The sequence below is a fragment of the Acanthaster planci genome, linkage group LG09 (assembly GCF_054643075.1).
Source record: "Acanthaster planci isolate LZ-2023a linkage group LG09, COTS_SCS, whole genome shotgun sequence".
NCBI classification, from domain to species: Eukaryota; Metazoa; Echinodermata; class Asteroidea; order Valvatida; family Acanthasteridae; genus Acanthaster; species Acanthaster planci.
The window spans coordinates 20,278,795-20,304,334 of record NC_141785.1 but is presented as its reverse complement, the minus strand read 5'-3'; the positions used below and the strand labels follow the sequence as shown (position 1 = coordinate 20,304,334).

Genomic DNA, 25,540 nt, shown 5'->3' with positions numbered 1-25,540 from the left:
AAGGCTGGTATGAAAATCACTGGATAGATTCTGCAACCACTTCTGTCTGGTTCGTAAGTGATTTCGTCATACACTTAGATGACTGATTGCAGGCACGTTAACTTTTGGTTCTATGGATTCATGTAGCTCCATGTGTAGTGGGCGTGGTTCAAACTAAAGTGACATCACGCTCACGAACCGGATAGAGTGCCATATTCCCATCCAGAGACAGGTTTACTTCTGGACACGGCCACATCAAACCCAAACCACTTGGTGGACCAGACTCGAGCCACTCAAGTATCAGGTGGGCTGGACTCAAGCCACTCAATTGAATATCAGGTGAGCTGGACTCAAGCCAGTTAAGTATCAGGTGGGCCAGACTCAAGCCACTCAATTGAATATCAGGTGAGCTGGACTCGAGCCACTCAAGTATCAGGTGGGCCAGACTCAAGCCACTCAATTGAATATCAGGTGAGCTGGACTCGAGCCACTCAAGTATCAGGTGGGCCAGACTCAAGCCACTCAATTGAATATCAGGTGAGCTGGACTCGAGCCACTCAAGTATCAGGTGGGCTGGACTCAAGCTACTCAACAAGGATGGCCAGTTCACCATTTCTAGTTCCTTAATACCAGGGCCAACTTGCCAACTTCAAAGAACCTACTTTTCCTCTTCTTTGTGATCAAATTGAGTTGTGAAATGCTTTCTTATAGAATATGGAGCAATCATTGTTTTATCTTCAAATTGTAAACAGAGTTGAGAAGCGTGCTCCATATTTTAAACATTTTCAGCCGTGTCATAATGGAAATTACTTCTAGCGAAATTAAGGAACAGAGAGATCATGTTTTAGGCTTTTGACAGTGGACAAGTGTTGCCTTTGATATAGGTTTTTTTTTAAATTTTGTTTATCAGTGATGTTCTAATAGCCAACTTTTCCAGGATGTGACATATTTATGCAGCACTTGCAAATGAACCAGTGTCATCAACCTTACAATAAATTCTTAAAACGTTTCAAAATATTGGTCCATTGCCTGGTCTGTATCATGTATATTGTGGGATTTTTGTATGCTAAGATTATTTGGTTGAGACTTGTCAAGTTTCACAACATCATCAAATAACATATATATTCCTTGATGTTTAATTGGATGCTGTGTCACTGTAAACTATAACGTGTCACCCTTCAGAAGTCCTGTTAGCTTTGTTGCATTTTATGAAAACAAAAACGCCAGGCAAGACAAACACTTGGAGTGTATTTTTCAGGCAGTGTAAATTTATTACATACAGAGGTGGAACTTAGACCGACTTGTGGAATAATTAATGTACACCATGATTAGCTTTCAGAGTGTGAAAAACAATGTTGACATCAAAGTATAAAGTAATACGTGATTCCTACAGGCAAACACTAAAAAAAATATTATGCAAACATTGTATAACAGCGACCAACACCCACAGAAGAAGGGGTCTCAGCTTGGTATGTATCTCATCTCTCTGACATGGATGCGTTAGCTTGCTCTTAGCACCCCATGATTTCCTAGAATTTTTTGGCACATTGCCAGAGGATGTATGAATTATTCATGGACAGGATAGTGTGACAAGTCATTAGTAGCTATTTATTTTTCATGAATTTAACTTGATGACATCAGGAGAGCAATGGCATACAATAGTGACCAGAAAAAATGCAGCTTTTTCTCTCAAAAAGAAATGGAGAGAACGTGGCTGTGTTTTTAAAAATGTCCACTGTAACTGTCAATGTACTCTGGACATTTTGGGGGATCTCTTCAGACAGGCTTTTTGTAGGGTTAAATACTGGTCAGAATATTTCCTCTGAAAAAAATGGAAAAAGAGCTGTGATGAGATTGTTTTTTGTCCAAGGGCCTTGTGTTGGTATGCAAGGCTGAAGTCTTGATTTATGGTATTGTGTATCAACCTTCGTTCTGGGCACAATTTTATATGCCACAGATTCACTTGCCTTAGTAACTGGCAGGAATGTTTAGCCTGAATAAGTCCTACTTTACCTTTAGAGAGTCAAGTTTGGAATTAATTTAATGTTGAGCAAATGCCTTTACAAAGGTTTTGAAGTGGAGACTAAACAATCTGAGGCCTGGAATCAAGACTACTAAATAGATGCAGACATGACTACGTATTCTCCATCCCTGAATCACGGTGCAAAGCTGCATTCTCAGGTGATTTCATCTCAGACGGTGTCTCGTGTTTCATTTGTTGGTCTGGAAGGAATTCATAGAGGCAATAACTTTGCTCGTCTTCTCCAGAGTTATCTTAGAAAGTGATACCCAGGAGTTTTTTAATCTCTAAATATAGTTGCCAAATAACTACATACATGTAGATGCCTGTCAGGATTTCCAAGCACTTCATGAACTGTTTTGATATTGTTTGGTGAAATTGTTTCCCCTCTGGTATAAAAAAGTATCTAATGAATGACTTTTTCAGAAAAAGTCGTGCTAACACAGACTTTCCAGTCAAATAAAAATTTGAATCAAAGGAGTTTTTAGATAATCGAACGCAAAATTCTGCCACAGTCATCAAAAATTTAATATCTTGGGAAAATTAAAGTTTGGTTTAAACAATCCTCAGTGCAGTAGTTTTTGGATTAATTGTGAAGAAGTTTGGTTTAAACAGTCTTCAGTTATTAATTAAAATAACTACATTTTTCAAACAGTAGAGATGGGTTCTGTTCATATTTCCATCTGTTTTTAACTTGACAAATTCATCACATGATGGGGATAAAAGACACAAAGTAGATGGTCAAACAAGAAATCACTTTGTCAAGTTCTTGAAAGGCGTAACCTATCCTATGTTGAATTAAACATGAAAGTGAAAGGAGGAACTTGAGGAAGACTGAAGCCACATCCAAGTTAACTAGCAGATGTGGCTATGTCTCATGGCTTCAGTACTGAGCTACTGGCTGCCATAGGCTTATGTGTTGTTCCAAGCCAAAGCCATAACTTTTAGACCCAGCTGCACTAACAGACCAACCCACAGTGGTTTACAATGCAAACTGCTTTCACTTGATAAACATGTCAAGCACTATACCTCCTTTGTTATACATTTGTCCTTGTGAAAATCCTATCTAGACCGCAGTTTTTAAAACAACAGGTTTTTATTTAGGAGCTTTCATAACAAAATCTTTAAACACAAGGCCCAGTATTGAAATACTGCATAAGTAACCAAACGAAACATTCCTAGAATGAGACACAGAAGATACAGATTTTTAGCTCTTCATGACAACCTGATTCTACTGAATAATATTGCCATAACAACACATAAGACGAGATATTCCGTAACCAAGGCATGCAAAGCAACCATTAAAATTTCCATGTGCATGCGTTGGGCTTAATGTACAAATTACATACAGACTAAACTGGTCTAAAAACTTTGCCTTTGTCAGATATTTTTCCGACTGCCTGCCATCAAACAAGAGGCACGTGCTACAACAAAGTATTTCTTAAACTGTTGTCAAGACAACTATGTACAGATAGAGACCTCTTTTGTGGAGTTGAACTTGAGCCCCATATTCCCAAATTGGATTATGGTCACAAAATTGCCAAAGAAGAGAGATACACTGTGTAAAATGTCTACGTCTCAGACAGACTTCCCGGTTTCTTATTACATGTGTTTGGGGTCATAAAAGAACCAAATTTTCAAAAGAATAATTTATAACCAAACAGTCACCATGTGCCCCACTGATTTTCTCAGAAGCATTCAAGGATGTAAACCGTTTTGTTTAATTTTATACTGTAATGCCTATATGTATATATGCACATATGTATTTATATAAATAAAAACAAATGACAACATTAAAGGAAGTAATACAATATAAAAACTAAAGATGCTCTTGGACATGTTCCCAGAAATCAGCATTCATTTTCTGTCACTATGTTTCTGATTGCCGTTTGTTAACAGAAGAATGCAAAATTCAGGGGTCCCTTGAGGTGGTACCTTGAGGTATATCAAAATTCTATGAACCATTTCATGCCGGGGTGCCCGGAACCGGAGACGTTGGCCTTATACGCAAAGCTGGGGTGACCAAACTCGGACAAAGGAGCTTGGCCTTGTAATAATAGACCGTACTCGGTACAAAAGCCTGGGCTGCTGAGAATTGCCATAATTTTTTTCAGTTGTCAATAGCGGAGGAAATCCGTCATTGTTTTGAATGATTATACCACTGTTTGTGGCATTCAGCATGAGCGGATTAGACCGGGGACAAAGGCCCTCCAGGGATGAGTGATACAATATCGCTGCACATTAATCTTGTCCGCATTTGAAAAGACATAAGCAGTGTACTGGGCCAGTTTTAGGAACAAAAGAAAATTACATAACAACACACAATCTGGGCTCTCTTTACAAGCTGGCAGGCCAGGCTGAAATACTCGGGCGTCAATAGATGTTGTCTGTCAGATTAGAGTAGCCACCAGACAGTCATTAGTGTGGGTGTAAACGTCCAGTAAATGAAGTTATGAATTTTTAAAGAATTTTGAACACGGAAAATCTTGAAAATCCCCTAGGAATATGTCATGCAACTTCAAATTCAACCCTGCAGGATATGGTTAAATATTATAAAACCTTGAGGTAAATCTCAAGTTCCCTCGTGTTAAAGTTTGCATTCTTCCCTAAGTCAAATTTTATTCCACTGAATACAAAGTGGTTTTTGTGTTGCAAAAAATCAACACCTGACAAGGTACAGTGAAGATTATTGGAGAACAGAAGAAACATGAAGCTCAAAACTGATTATATTTTTGTTATTAATAAACAGCAGCTCACTTGGTAAATTATGGATCTCTCAAAGTACCATACAACCATTACTCTGACTGATCAATCTTTGAAAGTACAGTGTGATCAGTGCAGTAGTGCATTCTCACAAGTCCTTCATGAGTCCTCACAAGTCCCTTGTAAGTCCCTGCAAGTCCCTTGAGAGTGCTGTAGTTAATCCTCATAAGTTCCTCCTGAGTTCTCAAAAGTCCTCAGTAAGTCCTCACCAGCCCCTTAGTCCTCAAAAGTCCCTCAAGAGTCCCCACAACCCATCACATGAACTGTGACAGCGACATGCCCTGTCGTCATTTTCTGAATTGTCCATACCCAGTAATTGTGACCCTACCTTTGATGGACTTGTGACTGTCATGACCCTCCACTGATTTAGACGTTTCTGGTCAAGAAGTAGAAACCTCGACAAAATAATTGCATATGGCAAACCAAATCTGATCCTTACTGGTCATCTACGACCTTAAGAAACTACATCTTATAACAACTGAATTCAACCTTTAAAAATACTTCTTGATTTCTTTCATTTGCAAGATTACCGGGTTAAACAAAGCCCAAGCTGTTCAACATCACCACAATCATTTTTTTAATTCTCCCAGATTGAAGTTGGCATTATGCCAATATAAAAACTGTCTTAAAGCAGCAACGGGCATCCTTTTTTTAGCAAACATGAAGAAGAGATTGCAGAAATTGCACAATTTTTGTTTTCACATTTCGAGGCTTTTGTCATCAAAGCACTCTTCTACTGGCAATATTTACTGGTAAGCCAAACTTTTCACGATAGATTGTCCACTTTGGAAAATAAGTGCATGGCAGGCGCCGTTATTTCTTACATCTACAGAGCACCGAGCGAGTCTTCTCCACTTCCCTAGGATTGGCCACCGAGGGATAAGACATCAAAGCAGATGTCACAGACACGGACCGGTTTGGACTGGTCATACTTGACGATAGGAACCATCTTGGAGGAGCATTTATTACACAGAATACGCCCACAATGCCGGCTGGTGACAGAGGGTGAAAGGATAACGAAAAGCAGAGGTCATTAATCCAAATCAGTACACCTGTTTGCACACCTGTTTGCATGAAACTATAAGGTATTGACAGCCCTGACAGATACTACTCAGGCAAGATTACAAACCGCATAGCAAGTGAATGAACTGAGATAATGTAGACAGTGTCAAAAAGTTGTGGCTGTGGCTGGACAAACACATATATCTATGGAAGCTACTCCTCTAGCGGCTACAGCCATTTCCCATAGACGTGTGTGTTCCTCACAGCCATCGCCCGTTGATTTAGCCACAGCCTAAACGTTAATAGTATCAGAAAGCTGCTTAAGAACACAAGCTTTCTAATTACGATTTTGTAATTTTTTATATTTCTCAAATCTGAGATTTTTTTTTTCATTTGCCATAGCTTAAAGAAACATAATTTGAGTTCAAGAACATCCAATCGTTTCTACAGCAAAATTGGTCTAACTGCTTTCCTCACCAGTGATGTTTCCTGGTCTTGATGGTGAATTTGACCTGACATTCCTGGCAGATCTCACTCTCCGACCAGGCTGGCTCAGAAGACAACATATCTGTAACGAAGGAAGAGTCAATTCACTGAAACACCACCTAACGACTGGAGCATCTATTAGATCTCTCCACACTACCAAGCTCTAGCACTGGAGATCTGAATTCTAGTGACACAAGACTACAGTCCAGTGCCTGTTGTCATTAGCCACGTGACAAGTCTGGACCACAAACCCAACACCTCCCCTACTGCAAGTGACATTCAAACTGGTGGCATGTGACTTACAAGAACCAATGCCCTAAGCCACACTGGATTAATAGATATGACAACACATTGTATTGCGATCTACTCACTAGCCCTCTTTTGATTTGGACTGAGAAATCACTCTACAAAATCTATTCACTTGTGTTAAACGCTGGAAGGGGAGTGTTAAGCATAAATTCCACATAATTACCTTAAAATGCGCAATGAAATAAGAGCACTAAACTACAGCACAATTGAGCCCAAGGCATGTAAAGGCATCTTGGGCAGTCACCAAATGACCAACAATTGCCCATAGAGCATAGCTTTAGTTCTGAAGTGTTTTTTTTTTAAAGGAGGCAGGAAAAGTGTAGAACCTGGAGGAAAGTCCTCATGACACAGGGGAGAAGCAATGAACAACTCAATTTCCTGGCAGGGAATCGAACCCAGGACCACAGTGGCGAGAGGCAGCGGTGCTACCCACGCAAAAGAAGTTGCAAGGAAAGGTTGCTTCAGGCTCGGACAAACCCACAAAAGAGCCCTCTGTGTCTATGAATCAACTTACCAAGCAGTCTGAACAGGAGTTGCTTGGTAGCCACTTGGGCGTTAAAAATGGAGGTACCGTTTCTATTGAGGATGCCCATACTGGCTCCACTCCTGACGATGGCACGACAGAGGGTGCCATTACCATTCTGATAGGCTAACAAAAGCACTGCATAAAACACAAAATATCAAGTGACAATCACGTCAACAATGAGTTGTTCTAAACTAAACCAACCTGAACAAACAAAATCATCGTAGACATTTCAAAGAATTTTGCCTGATTGAAGAAGGTAGAACCAAATCACTGCTATTTTACGAGGCACCTTGAATGTCAAAGACCAAAAATGAATTGAAGAAGATTTCTCAAGGTTCAGAAGGATACTGTGACTTGCCATTGGAATACCTTCAATCATTCCAATAACTATGGTAAATCTCAGCTTCACAAGATAAGGTCTCTGATCTTTGACTTTAATACTTCAACTACATTGTCCCCCCCATCAAAACAAATCAAATTTCATCCATTTTCAAGTAGGGAACTGAGCATGTTGATGCTCTGTACCTGTGTTGCCATCGGCGTCCTGTTTGTCGACTGGGTAGTTAGGCATACACTCTTTGAACAGCTCAAAGATGGCCGCTGCGTTGTCTCGTCCACACTCTCCCAGGATATGCACAGGTGTCTTGCCCCTCAAAGACAACATCAGGAATATTCGATTGTGAAAACTTATGGTCAACCAGTCAACCTTATTAACCAAATAACAATGCAAACGTCTCTCAATTTGAATTCAATATGAATCAATGCCTTGGCTTAGAAAGGTGCTTTGAAAAAGCACCAGCAGGTCCAAGTTGGACATTTCTGATGAATAATTCCATTAAGCTGAGGTCAGTAATTATATTAAAGTTAGGCACAGTTATGAAATCAAAAATACTGTTGGGTTAATATGGCTAGCACCAAACCATCTTGACAAAAATCAGAACATCACATCTTGGGATTTTAATTTTGCTCAGTGTAGCAATGCTATTCTTACAGTGTTTGTCTCGCTGTAATTGAGTAGATTACTGAATAAATACTTTTCATAGTCAGAGAGAACTGAACTGAATGAAAAGTTTGGTCAAGAAAGGTCAGGTCTTGGACAGCATGACAGGACACAACTTACTTGGCATTGTAGCACTCCGCGTTGATCTGAGATTCTGTTAGTAACGTCCGACAACTGGCCAAGTTGCCATGTTGAACTGCAATGTGTAATGCTGCAAAAAAATAAAACAAAGACCACTGACTACTTCCACTCCAGCAGTATCTATCTGGTTGTATCTCAAGCATTCACGTGTTTTCTCTGTCTCCATTAAGGCGTAAAAGAGACAAACATCCTGTTGTAGAAGCAGGAGAACACATGATTTGGGTAACATTCAGACAACTGGACTTACAACTGACAATAAAATCTGTGCAGTGCATCTGGCACCAGTGCAATGTTCCGGAGGTTGCAGGTTCGAATCCTGCTTCAGTCAATTCCTTTGTTCTTGAATTTCTTTGTTTAGAATCATTTGCAAGCACATAGTCAGTTTCCCGATATAGTCTGTTTCAAGATCCGTGCCTCTGGCGGGCACTGAACCTGGTCAAAATGGCTTGACTGTTCCAGGAGTGTGTCTGGACTGACCGGTTGAAACCGGCTGAAACAGGCAGCCTTTCCACAGGTGTGCTGTCGGGGGGATTGGTGTCCCTATTTACAAGGAATGTCCACTGGAACTTGTACAGGTGTGAAAGCAGCTGACAAAGATATGGAACAAACCCACAAGCACACTTACAGAAAAGACTGATTAAGAATCATTGTAACATAGCTTTCCAGCAAGTAGCATTTTATATCTGTTTATCCAAAGGGGTCCATGTTAGGACAGGGGTCAGTATGGGGCAGGGGTTACAGCTGTGCTGTGACTGACCGTTGTTATTGTTGTCATCTAATGCATCCACCAAGACACCGTTCTCTATGAGGACACTGATGATCGTTGAGTGATCCACTGCGGCTGCATGGTGCAGCGCTGTTTGCTTACGAGAATCCACATCGTTCACAGCGGCACCAGCTAAGAGCTGATTGGAGGGCAAAAAACATTCTTGGGCAAACGACTCTTAAATGCAAAAGTTGAATTAAACACACATGAAATCTCAAAAGCTCTTAATTTAGAATCTGTATCATCATTTGAAATGTTGAGAAACATACAAAGGCTCAAGATTTCCATTACACTTGTATGTGAATTTCCAGTTATCAATCAGCATTATTTTCCTAACAGATGAGTTTGAAAGTGTGGAATGATTGAATGACTGAACGACTCTGACAAAAAGTAAAATTGATTAAAATTTTATGAACATTATTGGACCTAGACAAGGGCCATTAAAACAAAGCCTCTGCTTTTGTTAAAATCAATTAATTTGAATTTCTGACATATACAGCAAAGTTGGTCTGAGCTCATCTTTCTTCACCATTCTCTTTACTATGAATCCCTTCAGGGAACTAGACAGTCTTCAAATGCTCCCAGCTCTTACCAGATTTCTGACAATGATCTCTGAGCCGGCCTGGACGGCCAGATGCAACGGCGTCAGCTTGGAGGAATCCTGAACGCAAGAGTTGACGTTGGCCCGCACGCTGATGAGAAACAAGACACTCTCAATGTCTGACTTCTGGATGGCGATGTGAAGGAAATTCCTCCCCTTGTTGTCAAGCTGGGTCAAGAAAATAAGTTCATTTCAATTATTTAGTGCGACTGTAGTGTCTTATGTTTTGAAGACTGTGTTGGGATCTGTACAAAATGGTATAACGTGATATTCTGCCTGCAACTACGGATGCCTCGTACCTGACTTTTGTTTGCGAATTTGTATACAGTCCTCGGTTCTCGGTTCAGTATAGCTTGGGCAGCCTTGTTCCTCAACCCCCTTGGCATGTTGGAAGTCCCCCACCCTATCTTGTTACCCTATTCTCACCCTCTTCTACCACCCTACCTGCTCAGCAGCCCTGGGCTCTCTGTCCAGTATAGCTTGAGCAGCCTTGTTCCTCAACCCCCTTGGCATGTTGGAAGTCCCCCACCCTCTCTTGTTACCCTATTCTCACCCTCTTCTACCACCGTACCTGCTCAGCGGCCCTAGGCTCTCTGTCCAGTATAGCTTGAGCAGCCTTGTTCCTCAACCCCCTTGGCATGTTGGAAGTCCCCCACCCTATCTTGTTACCCTATTCTCACCCTCTTCTACCACCCTACCTGCTCAGCGGCCCTAGGCTCTCTGTCCAGTATAGCTTGAGCAGCCTTGTTCCTCAACCCCCTTGGCATGTTGGAAGTCCCCCACCCTATCTTGTTACCCTATTCTCACCCTCTTCTACCACCCTACCTGCTCAGCGGCCCTAGGCTCTCTGTCCAGTATAGCTTGAGCAGCCTTGTTCCTCAACCCCCTTGGCATGTTGGAAGTCCCCCACCCTATCTTGTTACCCTATTCTCACCCTCTTCTACCACCCTACCTGCTCAGCAGCCCTGGGCTCTCTGTCCAGTATAGCTTGAGCAGCCTTGTTCCTCAACCCCCTTGGCATGTTGGAAGTCCCCCACCCTATCTTGTTACCCTATTCTCACCCTCTTCTACCACCCTACCTGCTCAGCGGCCCTAGGCTCTCTGTCCAGTATAGCTTGAGCAGCCTTGTTCCTCAACCCCCTTGGCATGTTGGAAGTCTCCCACCCTATCTTGTTACCCTATTCTCACCCTCTTCTACCACCCTACCTGCTCAGCGGCCCTAGGCTCTCTGTCCAGTATAGCTTGAGCAGCCTTGTTCCTCAACCCCCTTGGTATGTTGGAAGTCCCCTACCCTATCTTGTTACCCTCTTCTCACCCTCTTCTACCACCCTACCTGCTCAGCGGCCCTCGGCTCTCTGTCCAGTATAGCTTGAGCAGCCTTGTTCCTCAACCCCCTTGGCATGTTGGAAGTCCCCCACCCTATCTTGTTACCCTATTCTCACCCTCTTCTACCACCCTACCTGCTCAGCGGCCCTAGGCTCTCTGTCCAGTATAGCTTGAGCAGCCTTGTTCCTCAACCCCCTTGGCATGTTGGAAGTCCCCCACCCTATCTTGTTACCCTATTCTCACCCTCTTCTACCACCGTACCTGCTCAGCGGCCCTAGGCTCTCTGTCCAGTATAGCTTGAGCAGCCTTGTTCCTCAACCCCCTTGGCATGTTGGAAGTCCCCCACCCTATCTTGTTACCCTATTCTCACCCTCTTCTACCACCCTACCTGCTCAGCGGCCCTAGGCTCTCTGTCCAGTATAGCTTGGGCAGCCTTGTTGTTCTTGTATGTCATAGCTGCAGCGAAGGGTGTAAGGCCACCGCGATCTCTCAGTGTCAAGTCAAGCAGTGGGTGAGCCATCAGTAGGCTGATGATGGCTGGATGTTGGTTGCTGATGGCGATATGTAATGGTGTCTTCCCCTCTGCATCCTACAAGTATTAAACGTGACAAAAATCTTGAATTGTATAACTGCAAGCCAATTCACAGTGTTGAAATAAACATTTGAATTATAGAAAAGTATAACTTTTGCCAGCTCATGAAACAAGTTATATAGGGAAACTGACTAGGTGCTTATAAATGATTATAATGAACAAAGATATTGACTGGAGTGGGATTCGAACCTGCGGCCTCTGGAATACCATATTTTTACAGATCAGTTAGTTCCACTCCCTACGATACACATTTAACTCTAAAATGCTACCCCATAATTCAACAAATCCTCAAAGCAAATGTTTGATTGTTAATCTAAGCTAAAAACACAGTCCTAAATCCATTGAGAGCAAATCATTTTTAATAAACTGATAAGTTTGTACCATCTATCTGCAAATTTCCAATTTCCAACAGTATGTAAAACGCAACAGCAAATGTGTTCGGCACATCAAGTCCTAAGCAAAGTAACTTGAGTTTGAGCTTTGCAATTCTCTGTATTTTGCCATCCCTCCAAAGTAAGAATTTATCGAGTCAGATTTGGGGAGGGTATATGGTCACATTTGATGTTGCAATCCTGAACTCTAACCTTAGCGTTGACATCTGCTTGGTGTTCCACAAGGCACTGTACCACCAGGTCCTGTCCCCACTCACAGGCTCTGTGAAGGGGTCCCTGACCGTCTTTAGCTTCTATTCCCCCTTCACCATGGGGACCGGCCCGACGCGGGCTGTTCACATCACACTGACTGCAAGGGCGATAGACAGAGTACAATCATTACCCTATGACACTGTCTAGAGGCACCCTCAATACTGTGTCAACATGGACCATTAATTGATTACTAAGATGTATGGATAATCTATAATCAATACAACCATCAGCTCTATACAGAAGTCTTTGGCATAAGGTAGCTTTCTCTACAGTGTAATCCACAGTTATAACAGAAAATATTCCACCTTTTCCCAAGTGGAGAATCCTAGAGCAAAAACAGCATTCCACAATAATTTAATTTGAAATAGGTATTAATGGAATTGAGCTTCTGTTTGTCCTGAGAAATGCCTCAGAGAGGATTAAAGTCACTGTTCTGCCAACGTCACCAGCATGCAAAGACCTTGTCTCTACAGACCAAATCACATACCTTTAGAATCAAGAACCAACATGATGCAATCACAGAAAATGAGTCTTTTGTCAACCTTGGTCAAAGTTCAGGGTTTTGATACATTAACCCTAACCTTCCTCAATCCTTCACCTGTTGGAGGACTGAGGAGTGTTAGGGTTAATCGAGAGCAGTTTCTACTTCTTAGTTGTACAGAGCCCGACATTGATACAGCATTCATAAATGTGAAACATCTGACCTTCTGATTAAGAAGCAAGCCACTGCTTCGTTGTTTTCATCAATGGCTTTGTGGAGTAGTGTCTGTTGGCAACCCTCAAATCCTGGACCCCAAGCTGTGGTGTCACAGCCATGCCGAACCTATCATGGACAAAACAAAGATAATCAAAGTAAGATGATAGTCACTCAATAAACTTCCTTGATCCCAAACATTTGCTGACCGCAAACTGTGTATTAGAGTGTTGCTGGAGAATCCTGATTCCTTGCTTTGAAGGGTCTATGTGATGCAATTTTAATCTTTTAACATGTACTTCTCTGTTTCAATCAACCTGATCTTCAATTTTTGTTTTTTTTTTAACATGTATTTGATGCCTATTTGGTTTTTCATGCACACATCAATTTCTATATCATGAGCAAAATTGTGGCATCATCTCAAGGAGAAAAACTGAAAGTTCTATTGATTTGAGCACAAACTCTGCCGCATTTTTCAAAGGATTTTGCTGTCCTAAAATATCTTTATCTTTGATGACTGCTGTGAAAGTACATGGCTACAAGCCAATGAGCAAACCTTTGTCAGAAACGTTTGGAATGAACAAGTTTTGGTTTCACGGTGCAAATAGAAGAACCTATAAATTGAACAGCAATGACATCGCAGCAACAGCGCCCTCTGTTTTCCAGAAAAGCACAAGCAATTTCAAGTGTTAGGTGAAAGAGTTTTTACAAATTGAAGATAAAGATACACAAAAAGGCAACTTCGAAAAAAACAATCATCGCCTAGACCTTTTCACTAATCACCTCTTATTGGGGCATTCATAAAGTTCCGAGAATACGGCCGGTTCACAATAGTGCGCCCCTAAGAGTTTGCAATGCGTTGGCCAGTCATGATGCGGGAAATCTGTCCACCCTTTCCAAGCGCGCATTGGGTCGACAGATTTCGCAAACTGAGATTGGTCAACGCATTACACACTCTTGGGGGTGCACTATTGTGAATCTTCCATATTGGAGATTTCTCCTTACCAGTGTGGAGGCAACATCTTCCTGCCCACTTTCCAGAGCAACCCAGAGGGGCGGGTTGCCATTTTCATCGGGGGTGTTCATGTTGGCACCGCGGACGCAGAGAGCATCCACGACAACAGGGAGATGTCGCTTGATGGCAAGCTGTAAAGGGGTCTCTCCATCACGAGATCTGAAATGATAAATACCAGAAAGAAGCCAACTGAGTGTGAAATTTAACACTGTCTAGTCCCCCGAGTTCTCAACATCAAGTCAGAATATTCCATCACAATGTTTACTAGAGACTATGGTTTCTGCTATTGTACTGATTTAAATTCACAACTTGGCCCTGATAAGCTCGCTTGATAAGCTGTGAACAGTGTTGTACTCAAGTCCATCCCAAGTCTCTGCAAGTTCATTTCAAGTCTCTGCAAGTCCACCCCAAGTCTCTGCAAGTCCATCCCAAGTCTCTGCAAGTCCATCCCAAGTCTCTGCAAGTCCATCCCAAGTCTCTGCAAGTCCATCCCAAGTCTCTGCAAGTCCATCCCAAGTCTCTGCAAGTCCATCCCAAGTCTCTGCAAGTCCATCCCAAGTCTCTGCAAGTCCATCCCAAGTCTCTGCAAGTCCATCCAAAGGCTCTGCATGTCCATCCCAAGTCTCTGCAAGTCCATCCCAAGTCTCTGCAAGTCCATCCAAAGTCTCTGCAAGTCCATCCAAAGGCTCTGCAAGTCCATCCCAAGTCTCTGCAAGTCCCTGTGCGTCCATCCCAAGTCATTCTTTTGTCATTGTTCACCCTGCTATTTATGACTGGTCTTGTGATGGGACTTGTGACTGGACTTGTGGAGGGATTTGTGAAAGGAATTTGTGACGGACGGGACTCCAATACTGGCTGTGATCATCTGAACTTCCTGCAGATGTTCTGCAATATTCCCTACTGGTTTGACCAGTTCACCAGACCATTACATCATTGGTATAGTTTTTGTCACTACTGACTGCACACAAGTCTGGTTCTGTTGTGTTAGGGCCACTTGATAATCAGTCAGGTGCTAACCAGTCACATGATGGCCATCTTATTTCTTGGAAGCTTCCACTGTGACTTTGTTCATAATCTTATTGGTTGATATATATTCCATGTAGTGGAATCACCATATTGCCCACACAACTTTCCAGAGACACTGGATCTGGTGAAATCGGATGCCAACTAAAATCAAACATGTTTGATTTCCTCCGGCCATCCGATGTACGGTCAGATCGGTCAGATTTTTTAGGTGCACACTTCTTTGGCCAGTACTTGGCCTTGTGGTCCAGTGAACCGGTCAAATTGGAAAGGAAGGAGGGCAAGCTTTGGAAACATTACAGCAGTGGCTTGTTACTGGCTTCGCTGGGCAGATACTATTTCAAGCTGCAAGACCCAACGAGGTTGTGACACATGAACCCCAATGGGACACCCTCTTTCCCTCACATCTGTCTCACCTGATATTGATGTCGGCTTGGTGCTCCAGCAGGAACAGCGCGCTCTGTGCGTCCTGCTTGGAGATGGCCATGTGAAGCAGGGTCAGGCCGTCTAGCGTCATGCAGTTGATGTTAGCCCCGCCGTGCAGTAGCTGGGCGGCAAAGTTGTGCAGGCCCGTCCACAGCGCCAGGCCCAGCACCGTCTGGTCGTTGCTGTCCTTCAGGTTGAAGTCGGGAATGATGAGGATACCATCTTGGCTCTGCATGGCGTTGGCTAGGAAAGGAAAGCAAAGAACAACGAACCGGTGAGTGGCAGATGAATAATTAACACAACTGTTCCCGACTACTGAGAATCTGACACCCACTGTGTAACATATTGCATTGCCTTTTTCAATAGCGGTCCATCCTCGCATGCTGTTGATTGTTCTGGTTACTCTGTCACTGTAAAGTGGTTTAGTTGTAACAATACCAAAGTTTAGCAGGTGTCAAAGTCTGATGGACCGAACTGCACTGGGCAATCAACTGTCCACCTTGAGATAGAGGGAGCTGGTCCCATTGAGCAATGCCATTTGGGGATCTTGTGTTGACTGGTAAGTTGGCAACCACAGACTTTGAAGCCATCTGACCTTGGGGTGAGAGGACCTGTTGGATTTTGTTGCCATCTGCAGACAATTTCACTTCGACAGATGAAGCAAAATGATGTATCTGGCAGGGTGTGTGGCTAAAATACCCCAGAGGGTTAGGGTTACATCAGTTGATTAGCCATTGTAACCTCGACCCACATGTAGCTATCACAAAGACAATCGGTAGAAATCACACGCAAGCAAGGAACCTTTTTGGACAACTTACTCCTGTGCTCCAGGAAAACGCTGACGACCTCCGAGTGTTGGTTGGTGATGGCCATATGCAGCGGCGTCTGCTTGGAAGCCTGGAGTAGGTTGGAGGAGCCATCGTCCTCCGTGGTTAGTTGTTCCATCTTGCCCAAGACATCTTCTTTGGTCTGGGCATTGGGATTAGCTCCCTTTTGAAGCAGCAAGGCTACAAGTCTAGCCAGGCCATTCATGGCAGCGCTGTGTAGCGGCGTTTCCCCCTGAAAACATAAAACTTCTACAGTGACAAATTGTGCCCTTCTCCAACCTGAATAACAAGGTCTGTTCCGAGCCACTGCAACCTCTTCTCAGGCCTGAAAATGCACAGTCTTTTGGGTCACTGCTATGGGCACTTTGTAAAGCTAGACTGAAAAAGAGGCTGCACTGGCAAGAATTACCTGGGACATGTTTTCGTGACCCCTAAAACATAAACAAACTCGTGATATCAAAACAATCATTCTGGGCAAAGAGAAATTGAGGGACACATAATTCACTCTTTTGGAGACGAGAAGAAAGTTGTCAGCCTATATTCTGCCATTGTGAACTGAAACCAGGCCATTATTTGAATGAATCAGTAGGGTATCCTACATCATAATGGTGTGAACGAGTCCAAGAGTCCAACGGTCCTTTGTTAAATATGACAAACAGGGAATGGACACTCATTCAACCTTCCAAAATTCATTTGCACGCCAGTGTATAGTTAAAACACTTCCACTCTACAAATTTCTGAAACTTTTCTGGATAGTCCATGTACAGGAGAGTCTCATCAGGAACAAGTGTTTCCCACAAATAGAATTCAAATAACAAGGAAGGATAATTATGAGACTTTACTGCAACCCAACAGATGAAAAATGACACAACGTGAAAAAAATTATAATCTCTATTTCTTCTGAATTAATTAAACAACAGAAATGTTACTCCAATGACTGTGAATTGGTTTACCTTGAAATTGGCAAGATTAGTAGAGGCTCCGCTGGTGGCAAGAAACAAAGCAGCGTCTTCGTTGGGGAGACCCATCCTACAAGCACGGTGGAGTAAGCTGTTCCCTATAGCAAAAGCAAAAGAAACATTCTTGAAAATCTGACAAGAATTGTTCAGTTGGACAGTCTTCCATATCTTCCTCTATATAATGATCACCAATCATAGGATAAAGAAGTCATTGTTGTTAACCTGTATGTAAGTTGACCGAGTCACCGCTGCAACCCCTCCTTATGAGCTTGGCAGCAAAGCTCTCCTCTCCATAACCCTTGCAGCTCAGTGCTGGGTCCAAGGCAAGCCAAAGACTACTGTCACCATCAGTGTTCTGAAGGTCAAGGTTCAGACTAAGAGAGCAACATAAGAGAAACAGTGAGAGACACAGGACACCAGACTTCACAAGTGCATAAGGCTATGCTGAATTACTTGAATGAGGCTGGATATAACATACATGCCTATGGAAGCCACCTGCTAATGGCTTTATCAACTTCCCATAGTTGCCACAGCTAAGTAATAAGCCTTTTGCAAGTTAAATTTGAATAAAATGTGGTATACTGAGTTCTTGAAATTCACATTCACACAACAATTTGAAGTCTCCATACTAAAGACACTGTTGCTATACCTCGTGATTTGGGGCAAGCTTTTTCTAAGTTACACATGAGATGCCTTGCACCAATACACTGTTTTCAATGGATAAGAAGGGCACAGAGGAACCAGTCCATTCCAGAGATGGTAGTCGCTATGCAAAAGCTTTCCCTGAATCACGACGTATAGCAAGAGTGTCTTTAGTCTGGGGAATTCAAATTGTTATGTTTGTGTGCAATTAGGTAACTCAGTGTACCAGACTCTATTCAAATTTAAGCAAAAGGCTTATTCGGACACAGCCTGAGACAGTAACAACTGAAAAGCTTTTGAGATTCAATTCCACCTTCCCAGTGGTCCGTCAGCTTTAATAGTTCTTGATTACATGTATGAATATTCATGATATGAGTATTCATGATGTATTTATAAGTTATTTATATATATTTGTATTATGCTGGCTTATGTCAGCGGTCAGAAGAAAGCATGGCAAAACTTACGATTTCTGGGATAGCAGAAGGTCAAATATTTCTTGGTTGCGACTGGCCACAGCTCGATGGAGTGAAGAACTGCAAAGAAGAGGTGAAAGGATTTAACATTTTCTTCAAATGAAGAATGTAAACTTTAAAAGCTCACAGCATTTTCATTAGTTGGAAACATGTCACACATTCTCCTACATTTAAATTACTGGTAAAACGGTTCTAGAAGTCTAAAAGACTACAGAGACTCATCTCTGAAAGACTTTTATGGTTAACTGTGCATTCATACAAGATAAATTAAGTTCAAAGTCACTGGAAGATGTTATATTCTTAACAATTAATTTTTTATACTACTAACAGGTGTTGACATAAAAAAGTCTGCCATCTACTTCAGGACAAACTAATTCTATGGGATGCTGACATTGAGTTGTCAAGGCCTTACAGAGGCTAAGCATGAAACTCTTCATCTCACTTTCCCCGGGAGTCTTGCTGGTCAGGGTTGGCCCCATGCTGTAAGAGCTTGGTAGCCACCTCCAACATGTCGGCCACAAGCTCCGGCGGAGAGGCTAAGGGGCTGTATGATGCAGCCAAGTGTAAAGCTGCTTCCTTGTCCTGCAGGGTGGCGGCGTTGACCTTGGCACCAGCCTGAATGAGGAAGAAGGCCGAGAACTTGTCCCCTGTGGAGAGGCCACAGAACGCTGTTAGGGCAGATGCCACATCAAACAAGCAAGGACAACCACAAAGGATTATTTAGCATCATAAGACCTCTGCACTTATGCGAGCTTAAATGAAAACGCAACCATAAGGCAAGGTCACAGAGCTATTTTTTTTTTTCATTATGAGTTCATAAAACGGAGGAGGTCCTTTCACATCATGAACAAACTGAGCAAGAATTCCACTGTCGTTTTATGCATGTGCACATGGTCTGTCATTCCAACCATCAGAAAAGCCAAGTACTGGCTTCTTGTGTTTGGCCGTATCGTCCTCAACAATGGAAGTATACGAACCTCAGCATAAGCATTATGTACAACCCATTTCCTAATTACAAGATAATGCATTTATGTGTATAATTTGCCCCTACAAAATTAAACTATCACAATTTCGAGCTCTTTACAGAGTGTTTCTGGCATTACAACACATGTTTGTAATGTGTTAGACTCAAGGTCCTGTTGTGGACCATAGTTTCACTGACCTCTTTTGACTGCCTTATGTAAGAGGCTCCGGCCCATGGAATCGGCTCGGTCAATGTCCACTTTGTGCTTGACCAGCTCATTGGCAATCCCTTCCTGCTGGGTGGACAGAGCTAAGTCAAGAGGCAGGTCACCTCGCTCGTCTATCTCATCCAATTTGTCTGGAAGCTGACGGAAATCAAAAAAATTATTTTCAAAATTGATTCTCCTTTGCCAAAACAAATGAATCGATTTAAGATGTGAGTGTGGTTTTGGTTTTGTTTCTGTCTTTAAATTCGATATTTGAAGTGTCAAATTGCAGAACAATCCATCAGGGGAGAAAAGACGGCAAAGGAACTATTACAAAGACGAGACACAAAAGAAAACATTAGCTTCTAAAAAAAACTTGCATACATTACTTGGAAACCGTGCTTCTCACCTTTCTCTCAAGCTCATCTCCATTAACCGTATATTCCAAAGTGTGTGATTACAAATATTTTGTGCACAATACAATGATTTCAGTTCACTCTTTTTCATTACTGTTTGACAAGGAACTGAAATGTACATAAAAAGTACGAGAAATATGAAACCATAAGCCAGAAAATCTAACTTACCAAAGCATCGAATTCCATGAGATACAAGAAAATGATGTCTTCCCTTCGATTGCGGATGGCATGATGTAAGGGAAACGGAGTCTTGGCTTTGAACATCTTATATAGCAATGGTGCTGTCATGTTGACAAAGTCATCACTGGTGAAGTCATTCTAAAAAATGTAACGCAAACAAGTCAGAATACTTAGATAAGCAGATTTAGATTGATAGAAAAACAAACTTATCTATCCTGGAGTATGTGGTCCAGAATTTCAACATAAGAATATTTATTATAAATCTCCAGTTAACTTTCACGATTTCACAGTTTTTCTTGAGAGCCATACTGAAGGCATTCAAATACATGAAAGTAGTAATCCAATTACACTTTTTTTTGCTTAACAAATTTGTAATATAAAGTCCCACACTGTCTAGGTCCTACAGTCCTTAATCCTAAAAAGTTAGGTGAAAGAATTACGCTCAACTTTGGAGGATTAGAGATGGTCAGGGTAGACTAACTCAGCTAGAGACTCACCCAGTGAGTAGAGATGAGCTCTGAGCAGTGAGCTTTGAGCGACGTTGCACCAATCTCCTCTGCTGTTTGGTAGTAGCGAATGCAGTTCCGTACACTGACTGATGACATCAGTGCTTTCTCACATCTTCAAAGAAAGCAACGCTATGATTGTTTCAAACAAACTGTGTCCTTACACACATCTCACTGATGTGAGGTTTTATAAGGTAGAAATGCAAGCTTAAGAAATGTGTTAAGAGAAGCAGGATTTGGCTAGTCATTTGTAAATGTTAACTTTAACCCCTTTGGCTGCTGTAAACTTCAACAGATACAAGGCGGTCGCCGTAATTACCGCACATGAATGGACAAAATCTGTCAATCTCCAACAGTTGACAAAATAAAAAACCTGACTAACAGTCTAACTGGCAACTAGGTACCCATGGCCAGTCGGATAGGGCTGAGTCAATTCAAATAATTCACTATTTGAATATTTGACCTTCGGTTTGATCAAATATTCGAATATTCAGTAGTAATGACCAGCAGATTGTTGATGAACAAACCATATACAAAATCAGTTGCAATAACACACACAATTGGACATTATGATCAGTATATTAGCTTCTCACATCTAGGAATATCTCCAGCCATGATTTAGCAAGATTTAAGAGATGAACAAGACTTCTTGCCCTGTTGAAAATTTCTATTCCTTTTAAATTGTTTAATGAGTAAGTTACTTTTTAAATTGTTGTACAATTTCTGATGCTTTTCATTTGAATCTGCTTGAAACAAGCCTCTATAGTGCAATTTTCTCAATTAAAACAAAAGAAAATTTTCCCTTCCTTTTCAAGAAATTTGCATTCAAATATTCAAATTCGAAAACTACTATTCGACAATCGCTAAAATATTCGGTTTTAGGATATTCGGCAGAGCCCTATCCAGAAAGAAACTGCTGTGTGTCCCAACTCAAACAAAATCCAACACCACTATCCTAGGCCTTAATTCCTCACTCCAACAAAGCTCAACAGCAAGTTCTTCATATATGGTTTGGAACCACCTGAAACTAAGCAAAACCGTCCGTTGGTCTGTGATAGATTTGAGGTACTTAGGGTTTTAATGAAGGACACTGGGGCTGAAACGGCATGTGGGCACAGCAGAAAACACAGGGTGATTCTCCTCTGTTCATCACAGAATGACTATTTTCATTTAAGCTTGTCTTAGAGAACTAATCAGCTTGTCCTCACACTATTTTAGACAATGGATGTTGACGCATCAAGCATACACAACTCCACAAGATAAGATGCGGCATCGCAGTTTGAGAAGCCTAAATGGTCTACATGAAAAAAAAATCAGAAGGCGATGTGGCGAACTGATGGGCACCAGTGAAGCACACGGTGAAAGCTAGTTCCTGTTTATACATCAAGAAACCTTTAGCATCTGAGTGCAAGATAAATGCAACTGATCATGAGGGCACAGCGGCAAGGGTACTCAAGAGTAATTCAGTGCCAGCACTTTGTCACTTTCACCGACAAACGGGTATTTCTTCCCCCAATCTGTAGCAGCATAGGATGTGACTGCAGCACTCACCTGTCTCGCAGAACGTCCAGCTTGAATTTGCTGGCAGCTTTCATGAGTCCAAGCACGTAGCTGTCCTCAGGTTTCATATCTAGCTTGTCCGTGTATACCCACTTCAGCAGTGCTATGCCGATATCGTAGGGGATACCTGGGAAATGGAAGGAATTTGTCATCATGTCAAACTTAGCTCACACAATCCCTTCTGATACCCGACATCAGAAAAACTTAAAATACTACAAATTCAAACCAGCTGAAATTCTCCAGTGGACATACTCCCTTGATCATGAAAACCTTGGGAAGCTTTTATGAGGGATTTTATGCGATTGAACGTACATTGCTAACATGTATGTGGCACTGGATAATCTCAGAGACCAGCTATTACCATGAAAATCTACACCTAGGGTCACATTTCCGTGCAGAAATTTTAGTCCACCCCTGTTGGAATAGAAAGCTTTTAAAGCTAAAGGATGCAAATGTTTGGTGCATTCTGTGAATCTGCCTGAATCATTCGATCATCTTTTCTTATTTATTCATGGAGGAAGATAATTTTGAAACGGGGAGGCAAGGTCAGATTATTTTGTGCAGAATCAACAGAAAGCACACCGTGATTGAGTGAACACCCAAATCCACTGATCATCACGCCTAAGAAAAGCATTTGCTTTATCTAAAATCCCTCACTCAGCCATAAAATATGCCAATTGTCAACAGAATGTTTTCTGGTATAAGGCAAGATTTTTTTAATTAGGAGTGTCAGTGACCACATCCAATAAAAGCTGAAAACAGCTCCCAAAACACTAAAACATGAACAGTTTCCATAATTTTGTAAAGAACAGGTGTACAAAAAAAGCTCCAAGTCTGAATAAAAATCTAAACCCAAAAAAGTGGAAATCAGCCGAAAAGCTGAATTCTCACACTCCTGTTTTTTACAGTAAGCGATGCCGTAAAACTGGGCCTAGGTGAGAACCAGTGGTAAAATTGTTCCAAAACAAAACACCCATCGTAACAAACACTACTACAGTTGACTTTACATTTACACTTACGATAAAAACCCTACTGAACCAACAGACAAGTTGCCTACAAACCATTTCAGTTTAACCCTAACACTCCTCAGTCCTCCAACAGGTGAAGGATTGAGGAGGGTTAGGGTTAACATTCAATGCATGAGCATTTTGACAATCACACCTCCAGGTTCCATCAAACTAGCCCAAGCAAGGTGTTGGGATTTGAATGGGCTTAAGGCTTTTCAGACCACAAGCCTATCATGTTTTATGACCATGCTAACCCTCCCCCCTCTAGCCTCAAGCTCCTCCCATCATCTGCAATCACTGACCTGTGAAGTCCAAGGTATTGACCTCCGACAGGTTGGGAACACCCCACTGGGAGCTACGGGCAGCCAGGACAAACCGATGAGCTTTGACTTCCTTACCGTCGAGATATACGACCAAGTCACTGCAGGAATGAAAGCAAGGACATTCATCGCATCAAGCCAGGTTGAAATTAGGCCTGTTCAATATCCATTTCTTCCTAAACCGATATATCGTGAAAAAAATCGCGGTTTTAGATAATTATCATGATGTGGCACAGGCCAAGTTGAATTGACTGCAAAAATACCAATCTCCATCTTCATTTGGCTGGGGTTTGACCTATGACCTAACCTAGTTCTCCAATGAAGTGCAACTAAAGTTAAATTGTTTCACTTCTTATCAGAGATGATATTTTGGCGTATAAAGCCCATCTGCTAAACTGGCAGAATAGAAATTCCCTATTCTAACTTAAAACACAAGTATCATACATGTAGGTTCCACTCCCAGTGACCACCACAAGAGATGTTTCACTAAAAAATTGTGATGACTGTCAAGCTCAACAGTTCTTCCCAGAAATTACAGTTTATTTTTTAAGAGTGATGCAGTCCCTATGCTAAGAAAAGAGACTATTGAGATTTTATGTCCTGTCCCTAAGAAGAAAAGATGTTTAAAACCTTTAAATACTGCAATGCTACACAATGAATTATAAATGATTATTATAAATCATAAGTACACTGTGCAGCTATGCTTCAAATGTATTGAGAAATAACAAAGGGTACATTCAGATTTTGTGATCTCAACTAATCAATGTATTGACATTTTTTACAAAGCACGTGTCTATTACCTTTAAATAACTTTTACTTCAGAGATTCATAATGTACCAAATGAAGCATTACTAGAAACAGGAATATGCAAGCTTTCAAAGCAAGTCAATTCTCTGATGAAACCTGCAGACGACATCTTTCCTACAAGACCACCCAAGATTGCAAAGAGATACCTGTAAAGCTCTTTGTCAAACAGGTCAGCGATGGTACACAGAAGTCGAGAGACGAAATTGTCCTCGTTGACCGCGCCTCCTGCCCCCCCTTCAGCCGTAGCCGTGGCAACATTGTATTTCTGCTCCAGATCAACGAGGCGATTCTGCAGTTTGACGTACTCCTGGCGGAGCAGGTCCAAATGACGCTGTAACTTCTCCACCTCCACTGTGTAAGAAGGACAGAAAGGACATAAGCCGAGCATACCGGCAACGATGTGAAAACCAGTCTCATATCAGACCTTTCACACAGTGGCATATCCAGCAGGAGCAACTTGCCTCCCCCCTGGATTTTTTTTTTTTTTTCAAAAAATACTTCATAGCTTCGTAGGAAAGAAAGCAGTCGGTATATTTATTTATCATTAATATTAATTAATATAATATGATGATAATATCAACACCAAAACCCTAAGAAAACAAAACCAGCAAATAAAAGGATGTTAGAACCATGAGTAAGGCTTTTGATTTTATTCTCCCCAAACATCATGCTGAATGACGCTAAGGTATATGCAGTGCATATTTACATCTACATAGGCTATACTGTACATGTATATATTTATGTACTGGAAAAATTAGGATGGGAGTTTTAACTTTAGCATTTTCCGGACCGAATGTTTCATGCCATTATTTTGTCTTTATTTATGAAAATTGAAATATCGCCAACTTAAGTATCATACAGACATGACATGTTACTTAGTAACTGCTGATTACTAAATCTGTAAATTTAACTAATTTCTAAATTCAGATGTACTATAAAACTGTGGCACACCAACTTGAAAGATAATGGTTGAGCTCATGATATTTAGGAGACAAAAAAATAAAAGATTTCTTCAAGAATCCATTTTCTCATTCAATAGAGCGCCCTCTATTGTTCCAAAGGGATTATTATTGTCTCCCAAGAGCCAGTTTTCGGTAGCAAAATTTAATGTTTTCAGATCAACTTATCATACACAAATATCAGCATTTATATAATTGAAAGACAGAGTTGTGACTCTTTCATTTACAGAGTCGGGGCTGACATTAGTAACAAGCTTTCTCGTTATTTCGGGGGTAATTGGTTCACGCCCACGTACTTACCGTCCGACATGTTGCTCATCCACTCACACCACGTGACATAAATGACAGGCAGATTGGAACCCTGACTTGCCATTTTCTGCTTTCTAAACTTTTAGACTCACG

The 25,540-nt window shown here is 41.6% G+C and overlaps 1 protein-coding gene across 1 annotated transcript; it reads right to left on the bottom strand.

The window, feature by feature from the left end:
- Positions 1 to 1,225: 1,225 nt before the first annotated feature.
- Positions 1,226 to 25,484, bottom strand: ankfy1 (ankyrin repeat and FYVE domain containing 1). The gene is made up of 24 exons (XM_087140794.1): positions 25,439 to 25,484; positions 24,326 to 24,530; positions 23,355 to 23,473; positions 22,037 to 22,172; positions 20,477 to 20,600; positions 19,968 to 20,117; positions 19,377 to 19,542; positions 18,657 to 18,861; positions 18,206 to 18,274; positions 17,322 to 17,473; positions 17,094 to 17,197; positions 16,132 to 16,372; positions 15,304 to 15,556; positions 13,855 to 14,023; positions 12,860 to 12,978; positions 12,096 to 12,252; positions 11,308 to 11,508; positions 9,585 to 9,761; positions 8,984 to 9,131; positions 8,206 to 8,296; positions 7,611 to 7,735; positions 7,074 to 7,220; positions 6,242 to 6,332; positions 1,226 to 5,754 (listed from the first exon to the last, which is right to left on the bottom strand). The coding sequence occupies exons 1-24, from the start codon at positions 25,455 to 25,457 to the stop codon at positions 5,622 to 5,624; spliced, it is 3,501 nt and encodes a 1,166-aa protein (XP_086996920.1). The 5' UTR covers positions 25,458 to 25,484; the 3' UTR covers positions 1,226 to 5,621.
- Positions 25,485 to 25,540: the final 56 nt, after the last annotated feature.